This window comes from Alosa alosa, chromosome 18 (genome assembly GCF_017589495.1).
Source record: "Alosa alosa isolate M-15738 ecotype Scorff River chromosome 18, AALO_Geno_1.1, whole genome shotgun sequence".
NCBI classification, from domain to species: Eukaryota; Metazoa; Chordata; class Actinopteri; order Clupeiformes; family Clupeidae; genus Alosa; species Alosa alosa.
In genome coordinates, this window is record NC_063206.1 from 8135613 (window position 1) to 8151947 (window position 16335).

At 42.9% G+C, this 16335-nt stretch overlaps 1 protein-coding gene across 1 annotated transcript in view; it reads right to left on the reverse strand.

The window, feature by feature from the left end:
• The window catches only part of plpp4 (phospholipid phosphatase 4), a 38764-nt gene extending 22703 nt beyond the window's left edge, over nucleotides 1-16061 (reverse strand). Inside the window, exon 1 of the mRNA XM_048270488.1 lies at nucleotides 15558-16061. Coding sequence (XP_048126445.1) covers nucleotides 15558-15646 — 89 coding nt within the window. The 5' untranslated portion in view covers nucleotides 15647-16061. The remainder of the gene's footprint in view (nucleotides 1-15557) is intronic.
• Between the last annotated feature and the right edge of the window lie 274 nt (nucleotides 16062-16335).

Sequence of the window (16335 nt, forward strand, 5' to 3'; positions counted from 1 at the left end):
TTGCTATTGTAAAAGTGTACCAGACTTATGTGTACCAGTCTCTTGGCTCTGGTTCCCGATGATGTTTAACATTATTGTGATAATGTCGAATATGCATTTCCCATCCATCCATAATGGATAATGTATCATTCAACCCTGGGCTGAAATGGCTCACTTGCACGAAATGATGACATGCTGTTCAATAAGGCAGCAATCATTGAAATGACTACCAAAGACCTGCACTGACAATAAATCTGTCACGGGGAATAGTGGCAATTATCATAACTGTATTAGTCAAGTTAATGTCAGCAGCAAGAGCAGTCATGATTGGCCCAGCAGGTAGCCCTAAAAAATATTGTTTTCTCTCTCTCTCCCTCTCTCTCTCTCTCTCTGTCTCTCTCTCTATCTCTCTCTCAACTAGCTTTTAAAAGGTGCAGTTGGTAGTGAATGCCATATAGCCACTAGATTACTTTTGTTTGGACTAACTGTATCATATCCACTAGCTGTTAACAAAAGAGCAAAATGCCCACTCCTGATTCAACTTATTCATAAGAAATATTAAGTGATTTTAATGTATGCAAAAAAATGTGTTAATTAAAATAAAGTTTTAGTTTACATTAAAGTTTTGACACTAAATCTCTGAGACAAGATGTAAAGAGGAAATACTGTCATACAAACAAAACTTAGCTTTGATTAAGACATATACTTTATGCTAAGTATTTCCCTTAAGTTCAGTCCACTTTTGATTTAATGAGTCTAGGGAGGCATTTGAATGGATGAGCTAGAAAAAGAGCCTCCTGAAGAGTCTCCTGTTTTAGAGAGTGTATAAATGAGAAACTAAAAAACAAGCATTCTCACTTATTCATCCCTGAATGATGAATGTGCTCACAACCCACAGATTTCTCTAATTCTTCAGACACAACTAAGAGACAAACATCCTTATTTCTTTCCTTTAGTCTGTGGCCTATGAATAGTATGTCCTCCAGAGAGATCTGAGCTTGCCATTGCAACCTCTAAAGTGCACAGAGTACGTACACACTCATTGCTGGCACTGATTGTTGTTGTTTTACGCAGGTGATACTGAACGATTACATGATCCAGCAACATAAGCTCAGTCATCCACATAACAGAATATGCAAAACAATAATAGAAGAGAAATGCTATATGCTATTTTATGTTTCTGGTCTGGGAATCTGAATGGTCCTCTAAATGTGAGCATGTGACAGTCAGGATTGATCACAGGACAGAGAGTAAGTATGCGCTGTGTTTTTAATGAGATCTGGCAGCTCCTCCAGACCCTTTTACTTATCTTCCTCCATCTACCTTCCATGGCTCCCCTCCTGGGGGTATCACCATGATTCATCACCAGCTCTACACATGAGTCACAGACTGGCTCACAAACAAAGTCCCACAACAAAACAGCAAAAGCGAAGAGACAAAACTGAGTTATGCCATTTCTTCATATTGCTACATCTCTAAACGCATGCAGCGAAATGAGAAATGCCACACAATGACTCGGTCTAAGGCAGGGATTTATGAGGTACTTATAGAGCTTGTGCCTTGCGAAGAAAAGTCAAAGTAAGAATGTATGTAAGTGCTACCATAACAATGTAATTCAATATCTCTCACAAAATCAGAGACCCTGTAGATTGACAGGACACCAGAATCCCATGCACTGTTAACTGTGTCAAAGACAAGAACAGTAAGATCACAGCTCACTGCTCAAAACACAAAACTGTTTCAGATGTGAGCACTTAAGAGAGAAGACAATAGAAGAGCATGGGAGGAAGTCCAAAAAAGGAGTGTGTGAGGGCGTGAAAACAGAGGGGGTTCTGCCTCTGAACGTGTTTGCTTCCTGACAGGATGAGATCCCTACGGAAGCTGACACACAGCCAGTCACACCAGAATATCGGCTGTCTGGGAAGTGTGTCTGCTGATGAGAGCACAGACGCGCTAACAAACACATGGCTTCAAAATAGCTTCCAAACTGGGAAGTGCCAATATATGCCAGATTTATTCCGGGTATAGCGATGAGGTATCGCCAACATCGCCCACTGTTTGTTTACAGTCCCACATGCTGGAGATCTCTCTCTCAATATGCCCTGCACCTCCAATGAAAACAACAGTATATGCCTTGGAATCAACCATACTGTGTTTTGCCACATTAAATAAAACAGTTTCTCTAGCAAAAACAATGGTGCTGTGAACATTATCACTTTGTAAAGCTCTGGCATGCATGTACTGTCTCCTGATTTACAATTTGATGGATTCGCCGGAAGATACAAATCTCTGCTTTATGTGAAAAATCACAATGCTGAACTCTCAGCCTCACTGGCAGCTTGGACACCCATCTCTTCTGTGGGTGCATGATTTAATAAAATGCGGCATCTTAATTTGATTTGAGTGTCTGCAGGGTCACCGCAGACGGAAACAGTGCAGGGACGGATGTGGCATGATTTAATAACTGCCTTTATTTATTTCTTTACCCAGCAGTCACCAAGAGGGCTTCACACCTTTCTCCTGCTTGGTGAATCGATGTGTGTCTACATAGAGCCTGTTGATTAAGTGCCTAGCTTTGGGTGAGGGGATAAGCTGTGGAGGATTATGGCTATCAAATAGCAGGCTCCCTGGGCTAGCCCTGGCCATTATTACACAGTAATAGAGATCATATGGCCCACTAGAAAACCAGACAGCTACACGGCCCAGGAGAGGTGGCGTAGACTTGAGGAATACCTCTGCGGCGGCAGTAAAACGGCACTGTTAATGTGGCCGGATCTGCAGGAGGTGAATCATTCCCACGGCAGGGGTAGGGGAGGTCCTTGAGCAGTCTCTGGATATTGATGGGCTACACTGTGGGGCCGGCTCTCCCTTTTATGTCCCAATAGTCTGTGGGCCTCTGCCCACCTCCTGGCATTGCCACTGCAGTTGGCCATTAACATAATAGATTAGACAAGACATCAGACCAGACCAGAGATGTTACTCTCCCCAACAGCCTTTAATGATCACCTCCCTATGGGGCTCCCAATGCCAACTTCATGCATGGACTCTCACAGGAGGGAAGCCTGAAGATATTCGGGTGTGACGTGTGGAGATCAATGGGAGCGACAGCCCAATAGTTTCTAGGGAAAGACCCGAAGTGTCAACCACGTGGTGGATGAGTTATGGCAAAAGCCCCTGCAGCCAGAGACGAAATACCGTGCTATAGCGTTGCGCCTTCCCAACCGTACTGACAGGTCCTAGAGCTAAGACAGGGGAACAGGGGGCAGGACTCGAGTGATACTTTGGCAGGTGTGAAGCTTGTGGCAGCCCCCCAGGGATCTCTCCTCAGAGGTGAAGGACAGCCAGGATGCAAAGGAGGAGGGGGGATATTGGCATCAGCCCCATGTTTCTCTCAGCACTTAAGGGGCTGTGAAGCTGCATGTAGAATCAATTCTCATCACATTTCGCAATTACGTGGCACGTTGCAGCCAGGCATGTATTCAGCCAGTCAGTAAATTGAAGAATGGAACGGCATGCCATGGTTTTTACTGCGAAGCCCTAATTGCCCTGCCTGACTGCCTCTGTCACGTGAGCGAGTGTTGAGGGGGAGCGCGGACCTGCGCAGTGTGATGTCTGCTATTCTGAACAGCTGAGTGAGTCAGAGGATTCCACCTTTGTCTCTTCTCACAAAACATCACTCCATTCAATATTTCCATGGTTATCGTGTTGTGCTAGTGTAGGTCATTGCTTATCACAGTCAGGCACATTTTGGTTCTAATACACTGAGTCAAATGGTACGTGTCAGGACATTCAGACAATGATCTACATCAGTCTACATCCTCTCTGTCATTTCATAAATACTGAGAATATATTATGGTACATCTCCTAACAGAGAAAGCATTACCACACATCTAACGTAAATGCTGAAACTGTTTCTGTTTTCCACAAGAACATTCTGATGTTTTGACCACACATGGCACTGAAAAATTCTCTCATTCTCTTTTCCCAGCGCCTCCAGCGCTGCCATATGAGGTGAACCTGGGCCACACTGCCAAAGACAAATGAGACGAGGAGAGAGGAGGATGCTGGGAGGGCACGCGGCTCTAAGAATAGCCAGGCAGGGAAGCCAGGCCAGCAGCAGTGCAGGAGGGTCCCAGTGGGCTCAACACACGGTCCAAAGGCCCCAGCTGCAGCCCAAGGCATGCTGGGTAATTACATGATCCGCACGGCCTCACCACTCCCCCTGCTCCTGTCATCACCATTATCCTATTTATGAAACGTCTGTTTATCGAAGGCCAGGTCACTCACATGCAACAGAGGCTTTATTAGCGCTCTACTCAGCACTACTCTACTCGCTCTACTGTTACACCCAGCAGGAAACTAGAAGGTTCTAAATACCAAATGAATGAGCTGTTGAAGAAGACACGAGTGCATCCTTTATAAACAGTTGAGGAAAGTGGCATATGGACCACTTGTATAGAGGGGCCAGATTACATTATAACTTAACTGCTTGTGCTTACTATGCGAGGGCATATCATGCACATACATGCAAACAGACAGGAATAGCTAGACCATGTAGGTTTCTGTTTTGATATTCTTCTTATTGTACATGTTTTTGTGCCCTTGATCACTGACCCTGTGCTCAGGATTTCTTAAACATGGTGAAAAATCCTTTATAAACGAGGAAAGTGATACATGTACCACTAGTACAGAGGGGCCACGTTACATTATGATATAATGACTTAAGGTTATCTGGGGTTTGGGTTAAATGTGGGACTTTTGGATCAGTCCAATGCCTTGTGAAAGCAGAGCTTACAGCAGAAGTGATGATTCAAACTTCTATTTGTACAATCAATAACAGTGCTTTTATGAGATTTATGAGATTGAAGGCAGGTTTTCAAAGAGAAATCTGTAGGATGTCACAGCAATACTCTAACCAAATTACAACAAATGATCCCCGGGTGTGCGCTGCAAGGTCAATGTGACAAGGTCATCTCTAGTCCTGCACAAAAAAAACTGTCCCACTAGTTCTCATAGAGCAGAGCGTCTTATCTGCTCATTTGCTTGGCTCTCCTGATGATCTGAAAGGTCCCTGGGGGCTCCTGTGGAAGACAGTGAACTCTGAGCTCTAATGACAGGTAGGCAGAGAGAGAGAGAGAGAGAGAGAGAGAGAGGAGAGAGAGAGAGAGAGAGAGAGAGAGAGAGAGACAGAGAGAGAGAGGAGAGAGAGAGAGAGAGGAGAGAGACAGAGAGAGAGAAAGAGAGAGAGAGAGAGACGGTGAGAGAAAACTCACAGCACGGCGCTTTTTAAGGGTGAGAACTGTCATTGGAATTTAGTCTGTTTTTGGTATGGTTAAACATTTCTTAGAGTTTGAGAAACCTCTTATGAGATAATTCTTGCAGTCATACCATTTTCCATGGTGGCATAGGTGTCGGGTTGGGAACCAATTTATTCCCAAATGCATTCTCAGCTGGTTATTTTCACATTTACACATTATTTGATTTCTCCCCGATTCTATGCTGCTGGAGTTGGATATAAATTGAGTGGGATGCATAAGTCCTCAATAATATCTAACACACACACTTCATTGATAGTCCTCACATGGCTTAAACCTCCAGTCGAGTGTTATTCCTGCACTCATTGCATTTTTGACTGCCTTCCACACACCTCAGCCAGGTTCGGTGTGCTCTGCCTGACATTTATCACACCTGACATCCTCATTTTTCATCAAGCTAAATTTCAGTGAGGACAGACCCAAACCACAGGCAGCAACAACCACGTCTCCCACACAAGCACTTTGTTTGGACCAATGGATTCTCTGCCACCTTAAATCAGTTTGGCAGGACATTCGGTGAAGCTGTAGAATTTATAACCAGGCAGGGAGTGTGCCCCCTTTGATAAACTTTGCAAATGTCACATTTTCTTAGCTGTGGATATGTACATACATAAAGATACATGGATGTGTGGATGCATACATAAATGCAGGCAAAAACCCAAAGGCCTATATGCAATGAATGACTACCTGAGCTGCCATGCATAAATTCACCTACTCGCTCACTATGAGAGGGCAAATCATACACAGACATGCATTTACAGACAGGATTGCAAACCACTGGAAATAACTAGACCATGTGAGTTTCTGTTTTGATATTTTTTTCTTGTTTACACGTTTCCTGTGCCCTTGATCAGTGACCCTGCACTGACCCAGAGGATTTCTTTAACACGGCGAAAAAGGTAATTATGCATGAGGAGATGTGGGCTTTCCACTGGATGAGTCCTCTCCACACTGACATCATCCCTATTATGTATGCATGTTGGAAAGTCAAATCACACCATGTCTTTTTGCTACCTTTGCACTTGGGAATACTTTATGTGGACAGGGTCACTGGCACTCCTACCTGAGTTAAGTGGTTTTAATCAAATGCGTTCAGATCAGATATCCTTAGAGAGTACGGGATGCCGAAGTGATTACATTCGTTAAAGTAAATATTCTGTGCGTTTATAGCATAATGGCAAAAATGTGTCAACTCCCCCGCCAAATTACCAATAATTCATTTTGTGAAAAAGGTATCACTACTCTGATTGCACAAGCTAATGCTGAATGCATAGTGTGGAAAAGGTCTGTAACAGAATTGGCTATACAAGTGGAATGTGAAATGAAATTAGAGGAATTCCAACTCTCTTAAACGAACGACCTAGGTCTCCTTATTCTTGTCATGAGGCAGATGACCTTCAATGTGGCACTGAAAATAAGTTATAGAATTAATTGAAAACAGCAAGTACTAGAATCCATGGCCACATTAGTCTCTGGATACTAATTCTGAATCGATATATTTTCATAGTATAAAGAATGAAAAGACCCCTGATACACTGACCACTTCTCCATGAGAGCCTGTGCCCTGTCCGTCTGATGAATGCAGACGTGCATTCTGAGTCGCTGAGGCTTTTGTATGCGGGTTGATGCAGGTCTGGAGCCATAGATGAGAAGCAGTGTCCTTCTCCATCTCTATCTCTCACTCCCCCCACCCCCCAACCCTGTGCCCCCCCTGCCTCTGACAAACAGACCCCCTCAGAAGCCTCCCTCTCTTCTGCACTCCAACTGATAAGGCCATGGAAACAGACAGCACCACACCCATAAGAGCCACAGTAAAAGAAATAGAGAAAAATGAAATGGAAGACAAACTGCCACATGGAGCAAAAGAGAGAAATTGAGAACAGTGGGGGTGCAGCAGCATGTGTATGAGAGTGAGAGGGGGAGAGGAGAAAGAAGGGTAAAGGAGTGAGAGTGTAAGTAAGGTTGGGAAGAGGGAGGGAGCTAATAAATTAGCGTAGCGCTGCTGAGGAGCTGCCCTGGTTCCCCTGGAAAGGCCTGTCACCCACTGGCACATCCACTGGCACTGATCTGACGGCTCTTTGGAGAGCTTCCAGAGCGCCGCTTCATCCGCCTCACATCATAATTCAGAGGTGCATGATTAATGGTGGGCTTGCCACAGCACTGACACCGGCAGTACCTTCACGATTAAAATGAAAGGAAGCCTTCAGTCTGGAGTTTGCAACATTAGAATATGAACATCAAGCCAACTGATCTTGCAGCTTTGTAATATCCAGACCTTTCCTTGTGAATTCTGATTTATTCATAATTTCATGGAGGCGTTTAGTTTATGAAGGCAGCTTTCGATCTATCTTTGTATCTCCATGTCAAGGATGCAGTAAAAACACAGTGATGTTGCCCCTACACAAATAATATAGTTAATATGAGTATGGCATTTAAATGAATGAATCAAGGCATCTGAGAAATTTTCTTTATAATAAGGCAACTAGGTCAGCACCAGATGAGATTATGCATATCTAACACTCTGACATTTAATTACATCTGCTCAAGTAATTAAGGAATAGCCATCAAAGGAAATATGAACCTGTAGCAGTGCCTGCTCAAATTGTGATTACTACCTTAATTAACAATGCGTTGCATTGGATCCCATCACCATTAGCTTCAGCAGCAGACATGCTGAGTGCAAAACTACACAAACAGGCAGGCACGTTTTACAACATTTCAAAGATCATTAACAGTTTCAACCACATTTTTTAAAAAGTCCCAAAAGAATAAATGCATTTTAACCTGCAATGGACTATCAGGGATTTTTCATATCCCCAAGGCACCTTCAATAGAAAACCTAAAAAAAAGAACATATGAAAGCCAGAAGTGCTAAGAACTGCTGCTGCTGTTGAGTTCAGTGAGTCTATTTCTACCTTTGGATTGTGTGGGCAATGGCAGGACACAGAGAATAAAGAGTGTCTGTCTGCCTATACTCTGCTGTGGCCGTATTCCAGCTTAAGCACAACAATGTGAACACAATGTGTGGAGCCAGCAGGAGATGCAGGCGTGCTGATAAGCAGGCAGACTGAGTAGAAGACGGAGGGGTGTGTGTGTGTGTGTGTGTGTGTGTGGAGGGGGTGGCGAAAGGGAGGAGATGAGAAGGACCCGTCTCGCCCTGACGTGTGTGATCCTGCTCCTGAGCCCCAGGCCTCACCCGGCCTCTCCGCACACACGCGCCTTCTCCTCCAACTCTGCCGTAATTGGTCTCCCGCCTGCCACTGGCCACAGAAGGATCTACCCACTTCCATTCTTTCCCCCTCTCTGTCAATTGTGTGTGTGTGTGTGTGTGTGTGTGTGTGTGTGTGTGTGTGTGTATGTGTGTGTGTGTGTGTGTGTGTGTGTGTGTGTGTGTGTGTGTGTGTGTGTGTGTGTGTGTATGTGTGTGTGTGTGTGTGTGTATGTGTGTGTGTATGTGTGTGTGTATGTGTGTGTGTATGTGTGTGTGTGTATGTGTGTGTGTGTGTGTGTGTGTATGTGTGTGTGTGTATGTGTGTGTGTGTGTGTGTGTGTATGTGTGTGTGTGTATGCATGTATAAACCTATCACTTGTTTCTGCACACTGTTTTTCACTTGTCATCTGAAATGTAAAAGCTGTTGTTGTTGTTGTGGTATTTGTGGAGGGCAGGCGAGGAGCTCCGTCATAAATCACTAGCCGGCCTATTGTCATGTGTCCTGTGTGACTCCGAGGCTCAGGGAAACTTGTGCCTGTGCCATTTACCCCACCAGCAGCTTCGCGTAGCCAGCTTCGCCAACACCAGCTGAATGTGAGCTCACAGCGCAGAAGCATCATGCCAGGCGACAGTGTCATTTGTGCAAAACAGTTGGCATACGGAGGCAGTTGCCCTGACAGACGCCACTCCCTGAGGCTACATGGTGCCAGCGCAATCTGCGATGTGGAGCATTTTAAAATAATGGGCAGAGTGCCACTGTGCATCTCTGTTACAGATAAGCGTCGTGAACAAGCCGGGGAAACAGACAGACTTTTATCCATGTTAGTCAAGACAACGAGATCAAGAAGATGCTTGTAAAGGTAACGAGAGAGCCACATTCAAGGTCACCTTTGGCTTTGATCATAGCTCTACTCCATGTATAAATAATTCAGAATGTGCACGTGTTCACCAGCACTCTCACATCATGTCGTGGTGTCCCTGACTAGCAAACACCACCCACCACGAATTCTGTTATGCATGTTTGTGTACTGACAACAGTTTGCAACTGAGTAAACCTGAGATTTTTTTTCAAGATAATTGTGTATTAAGATTTGGAGTTTAAATGTGTATAGACAGACCAATGAATTCAGTTTATCGCACTCTAGACAAGACAAGTTTTCATTCAAAATGATTTCAAATGAGCAGATAAAAGATAAAAGCAATTAAAGGACTAAAAAATAATGTGTAATGTGTAAAGGTAGTGTGCATTTGTATAGCCTACTGGAAGAATATGCACGTATTATGTCCTGACCAAGATTTCAGACAGCAGTATGGCAGCTAAATCTATGTTTTCAGTGGCAGAGGATGTTTTACTTTTGGCCTAGAAGATGTCAGAATCATCAGAGAAATCAAAGCTTCACAGCTTCTTCAACTGAGTGAAATCAGTAACGCCAAATGAGGCCATTTTACCTCCGAGCTTCCAGAGAGATGAGAGGAATGTTCACAGGAGGCATGGAAATGTGCTCTTGATGACACCACTCGCGGCCTCGTTTCAAACAGAGTTTTCCAGAAGTGGAACACAAGAGACTGCATTATTCACAGCGTCAGCAAGACAAACAGCATCCACTCAAAAAACTCTAAGACCCTGTTCCCATTCACCTCGCCACATTAACCATTTGTCACAGAACACTCTCTCTTTTCAAATCTGTCTTTTTTATTATTAAAACATGCTAAAAATTATTTATGACATCAAACTGGAAATATACCTAAATAAACAACCATAAAAATACTGATCCTGATGAAATCTTCCAGGATTTATTTCTCACTTTCTTAATACCTGCAGTGATAGCACCTTTTTAGTTGATACATTCTGGTGCAGTACAGCATCTGCACAGCAGATAAAAACCCATTAGGCACCAGATTTTATAAAATGAAATGGCTTTGGCTGACGTCCTCCAACAACTAGCTGGCAGCATCAGAGCTGCAGAGTCAGTGAGTCTAGAGCATTGCCTGGTGCATATGATTCTTTGGGACTCCAGTTGTGTAGTCACTCCCTACAGTTTTCCAAGCCAAATGGGTCAGCATGGACTTCCATGCCTGATCAATCTCATTCTCAATCTCTGGCCTCAATCTCGCTCATGCGTGATTTCTGACATCTTGATTGTGGGTCCTGGGCCCCGCTGGGATGGCCAATCACTCCAGACTCGTTTTCTGCCTTTCCTTTCAACTGGAATAAATGTGTCAGTCCTGGGCTGGCGTTGGTGGTTCCCTCCCTCCCTCCATCCCTCCCTCCCCACTCTCCTCCCTCTCTGTTAGTCTTCCATCATTTACTGGGCCTGCTCCACCCCCTGACAGCAGCGGGGTCAGTATGAGAGTGATGTGAACACTTGTCAGGTACAGATTACTTTCCCATCAATAAGAGTGATCCAGGGGTATGTGGGTGCTTGGCCTACAGTACGACTGTGGCAGTTCATCAGCACGTTTTGCAGGCTTCCTTTCTAAGACTGATAAAAGAGTCATAGGCCAGGTGTGAGTTTCAGAAGCTGCTGGGTAAGAGAATGGAAGCAGTTGGAAGGAGAGTACACATATTTGACTGGATCCGCCTGATGCCGAGAGAACAAAACTCATGTGTCTTATTAGAGCCGGAACACGAAGGGGTCTTTGTAACTTTTTTTTTCAGCTAGCACTCTTCAACTCTCCATTCTATATAGATGCTTACTAAAGAACCTTTTAAAGTTCAAGTGTTTCTCGCAGGGCTTTTACATTTTAAAGGCAAGACAGCCTATTCACCACAGCCACAAATTCACTAATGCCGTATAGTAGCAGTGTTTTCACATGAGATCATGTTTGTATAAAATGGTGAAGAAATGGTCCATGACCTTATTATCGTCTCCAAGTGCCACCAAACAGATCACACCATTTATTAAGCCGCTCCATTTGTCCCTGTTTTATTGGTTTGTTTTCTGCTTGTCTTTAAATGTCAACCAAGCGTTTACATTTAGATGGAATTGTGGGCATGTTGTTAGAGTTGGAGTCTAAATGCCGCTCTTCAGGCCCATGCTTTAGCTCCTTGCCCGCCATCTCAACATGCTGTCACATCGAGTGCCTGCAGCTAGACTTGACACCACAACCCCAGAGAGCTTCCTGGGACTTCAGAGATTTGACAGGCGCACGCTCCTCTGTGATTGATGTGCTTTCATTAGCGATGCTCTAATCAGTGTGTATGGATTTAGCCTAATAAACAGCAAATTATGAATGCAGTATGTGCTCATCGACACTTACAGAGACTGCAGCCTCAACATACTTTCAGGAGCAAATGTTAGTCATGGAACACTTTCAATAGATCAGTGTTAGTGCAGCCCGCATATGTTTTTATGATATATAAATATGTTCTCAAATTCTTCCAGATAAAGTTTCATTTTGTGTCCACATCCCCTCGTCACTAGACGGGGTGATTTCCATGAACAGCTGTGTTCCAGCTTCCTTTCAGGTTTTTCTACAGGGATTTTTATAGACCAATAATTCTCATGTAGCGGTGGATCATTTTTTAGAACTGAATTGATTGATTATTGATTATTTCATTTCAATTTGGGTTAAGTTGTATGGATGTCTCTCTTCATCTACATATTTTCATATTTTCTATTGCCATGCCAACCCTATTTAGAGTTTTGCCATTTTAACTTTGTAAGTTTTTTTTTTTTTTTATATATATATGATTTCAAAAGTCCACTTTATGGACAGTCTCCTTGATATTTACCATTAGATGTTATCATTGTTATCGTTGTATTATTTTTTTATATGCGGTTCATGTAGCAGTAGCTAAAGCTGATTTCAGTACAGTATATCTGTGTTTCACCCTATATATCCCCATGGACTCCATTGTGGGACATCTGTAACTGGATGTAGAAGTTAAGATAGTAGCAGTGTGGTGAAGTATAGTTCTGTCTGTAGATCCAGCCAATCATTTTTTCCCCTGCACAATTTGTGTTGATTTACGCTCACAGAATGGCATCAAACAAACAAATGGACATGCACTAAAGCAGGGAAGCAAAACAGGCAGTCAACAATGACTGGCAAAACATCAATATGTTTTTCATCCTTTCTCATGTTAGGACTCTCCCAGCAGGGCAGTTTGATATTTCAAATTGGGGAAAACCTACAAAATCTCAACTTATCTTTCCACTTGAACTTTTTCTTTGTAACATGATGACCTCACATGGACAAAAGAGCTAGTGTGTACTCTCTGAACTGAAGTGTACTCTCTGAAATGAAGTACTCTCTGAACTGAAGTGTAGGCTACTCTCTGAACTGTATAAATTGTTTATGATTTTGAAGGTTTTACAAGGATTTACAAGGAAGGAAGAATTACAAGGTCTCAAATCACATTTCACTACAATAACACGTCCTCTATGTCAAAACGCAAATGCTGACATCGAGCCCACACACTATCTAACTATGTGGAAGCATGCGGCATGTGACATTTAACTCACTGGTACAGCATAGGCAGCCATTCCACTATGATGGAAGGAGCACAGCATATTCCACTTCAAACAGAACATTTCTGAGCCCTTCCACTACATTAAACCACACCCATTCTGTTTCACTACATCGATTATAATCCCCACCCCAAGATGAGTGTGTGTCTGTGTGTGTGTGTGTCTGGGTGAGTGTGCGTGTTTGTGTGCTGGTTTGGAGAATAGACTGAATGAGCCAGGTAACTGAGCATTAGCCTACACCTAATATTTTGTAATCAGAGAACAAAACGGTTATAGATTGAGATTCTTCTCTCCTTGACCAGAGGGTTATTACGGTGTCTTGCCTCAAATTAAATGACAGAATGCGTGAGGTCCCTTATGGGACTGAGCTGAGAATTGCGATGAATGGAGCTTATTGAACAGTTGTGTAGTGTTGCCGTGTACTAATTACAACCTGCCCCTGGACAGCTACCCTTAGACTGCAGCTCATAGGTGATACAGATCAAATTAGAATGAGATTAAAGATAGGAGGAATTAGAGCACAGGTCTATGAAAAGTACCGTTAAATCTGCAGACTCATCCACTTATTTATCTCCTGACCTTCTGGGACTAATCATTCTCTCCAGAGATTTATGTGCTTTCTATCGTTTCAGGGTTGCCACCTCACACTGCTCAATGAATACCCTCAGCAAATTGCAGAAACTTCACAGAATTTAAAAAGTACATTTATCATTTAGAACGCACATTCAGACTAACAAAAGCACAGGTTTTTTTTTTGTGTAAACTAGTCTCTTTTCGCAACGGCTTGTGACATTCACTTTCCTCAGCGATGATTGTGGTGCCCTTTAATCAGCCTCACTCCTACCACTCATGGACATTCAGCATTCAGAGCGCAAAGCGTTCTCATGTGACTGCCATCTCCATCAGAGGAGAGTTGGGAGCTGGGAAAGACAGAGGCTGGCAACATGTGGAGCTTTCTACAGCAGCACAGAGGCATTACACATGGAAGGAGAGCATTGGGGTCTCTTTTGGCCTTTTATTAACCAAAGGCTCTAGATGATTTGTGTGCCAGATTACTAGTGTGAGGGGGGGAGAGAGAGAGAAAGAGAGAGAAAGAGAGAGAGAGAGAGAGAGATAGTGAGATGGAAGAGAGAAATACTTAATGGTAAATTAGTGAATTATAATTTCCACTTTATTAATATACACCAACATCCATAGGAAAATCTTAGTCTATAATGATCTCAGTATAATAAACAGCATACCAACTGAGTACAATAATTCACACGTTTAGGACAGCTACATTTTGACTAATGGGGATATTGAATGGCCTGTATAGTGCTTGTATTGCCACTGATTAAAGGCTTCCATTGTAAAGTTGACTATCCATTTGGTTGTGAAGTCTCCATCAGTGTCACCATTAGTCACGTAGGAATTATTGTTTTGAGTTTTGAGCAAGAATTTATTTTCACTAGGCTACTTGTAGCATTAAGCCTGATGACTTGTAACAAAACAAGCATGTTTCCCAGATAATATGACATGAACATATAATTAATTAAGAAGTTAGGGAATGGCCATCTTATTTGTGGGCAAGGTCCCTTGTTAACATACATAATGGTAATCTCATAGGAACATAAATCCTCATGGACACAAGCAGACACTGTCTTGGACGCTAAATGATCTCCCTGTTGGTCCAGCGCAGGTTTCCCATGCCCATTTACATATAAATCTTGGGGCCCCAGCACTGTAATCATATATTTCCCACTACAGGTGTTTCAAAGGATTTAGAAATTACACTAAAAAGAATGAAAGAAAGAGTATAGAGGTTAAGATACGCACTTGAATACTAATAAAAAAAAAGCATTTAAATACCCACCCGGGTGACAACGCAATCTGCCTGTAGCCTACATGAGGGTACTACATTAAAATCTAAAATGATGAGAAAGCACTGCTTTCCGAATTCCACTGCACAAGAGGAACAGTTGTATCAGATGACATAGTGACTGGCTTGCATTGAGTCTGAAAGGCATTTAAACGGCTCATGTAAGCTACACATTTATGTGCCCGCATCGGAGGATGAAATCTGGATACAGCACTCGAGCATAAATGCGTGCGGTTCCTTTTTAATGGTTGTCACCTAGAAGAACTAGTGTTGTCCTCTATTAAAAATGTATGAATGAACTTGTTGATGCAACCTGTTTGAGTTAGGCGAGAGCTGCCATTAACAGGATATGTGGGGACAAATTCGTATGGCCAATGCTGTCCTTTCAGCACCACGCATCGAAAACATTTGAAACACAGCACAGACTGTAACAATAATAACGATAAAGCCAGGTACATTCCAGGTACAGCTACGTCCTGTTATTAGCTTGCATACAACCTCCATAATATCCGCTGAAAAGCGCAAACAGACAGTAACAGAATCGTGCATATTTTAAACGGTTTGGAGAGCAAGAGGTAAGTACCCCCAGCCTGTGGTTCCAGAAGCATGGAGATTTGATTTTAGAAAAGAAAGCCCAATGCATTTAACGCGAAACTAGAGACAGAGCAATGGTTTGAACGAGATGAATAGTAATTTCACAAATAGCATAGCCTACTTACACGAAAACTCCAAAGAGCAAAACTCGTATTCCAATCTCCAATGCCAGAGCGCGCATATTTTTCCTTCGATCCGGGGGTGACATTTTCATATTTTAGGGCAATCTGAATGTAGTCCAAACAACAGTTCAACTGTCAAATAAGACAGTATAGCTCTGCTCTCCCACTTTTAATCCGACTCGATAATCACTTCGGTGCAGATACCACGGGGAACATTCCTTTTCACCGCCCGAGTATACCCAGCCTGGCTAGTGTCAGAGCAATTTCAAACATTGTTTCAATTGGGTTCACTCAGGTACTCTATCCTACACTTAGGTCTCCTCTTACCAGCAAATATATTTCTTCGATGAAAATGCGTTGGAGGAAAGCAAACGACCAAAATATATCTGAGCGGCAGTCCCAAAGCGTTCGCAGTAAGTCAAAGAGAGAGGATGCAGTCAAGCTCAAAGTAAATGTGGAGTTTTGCCTGAACGTGCTGTTCTGCTGCTTCTTCTTCCTCTCTCTCTGTCTCTCTCTCAGGTGGAATGCAGAGAGAGACTGAGAGAGACACATATGCAACAGATGTAGAAATTCGAGATATTTATCAATCTTTACAGAATTCTTAATTATCCAAAGGGACCTTTTAACCTTCTTCATTATAAGTAGCATACTTGGTATATATTCTTCACAGGACTCCGGACGTTTTACCACCAAAATGCAAATGTATTGTTTTAATTTCCAAATTACTCTCTAGCCTACTATAGGTTTGATGAAGATTTAAATGAAATGTTAGATTGACACC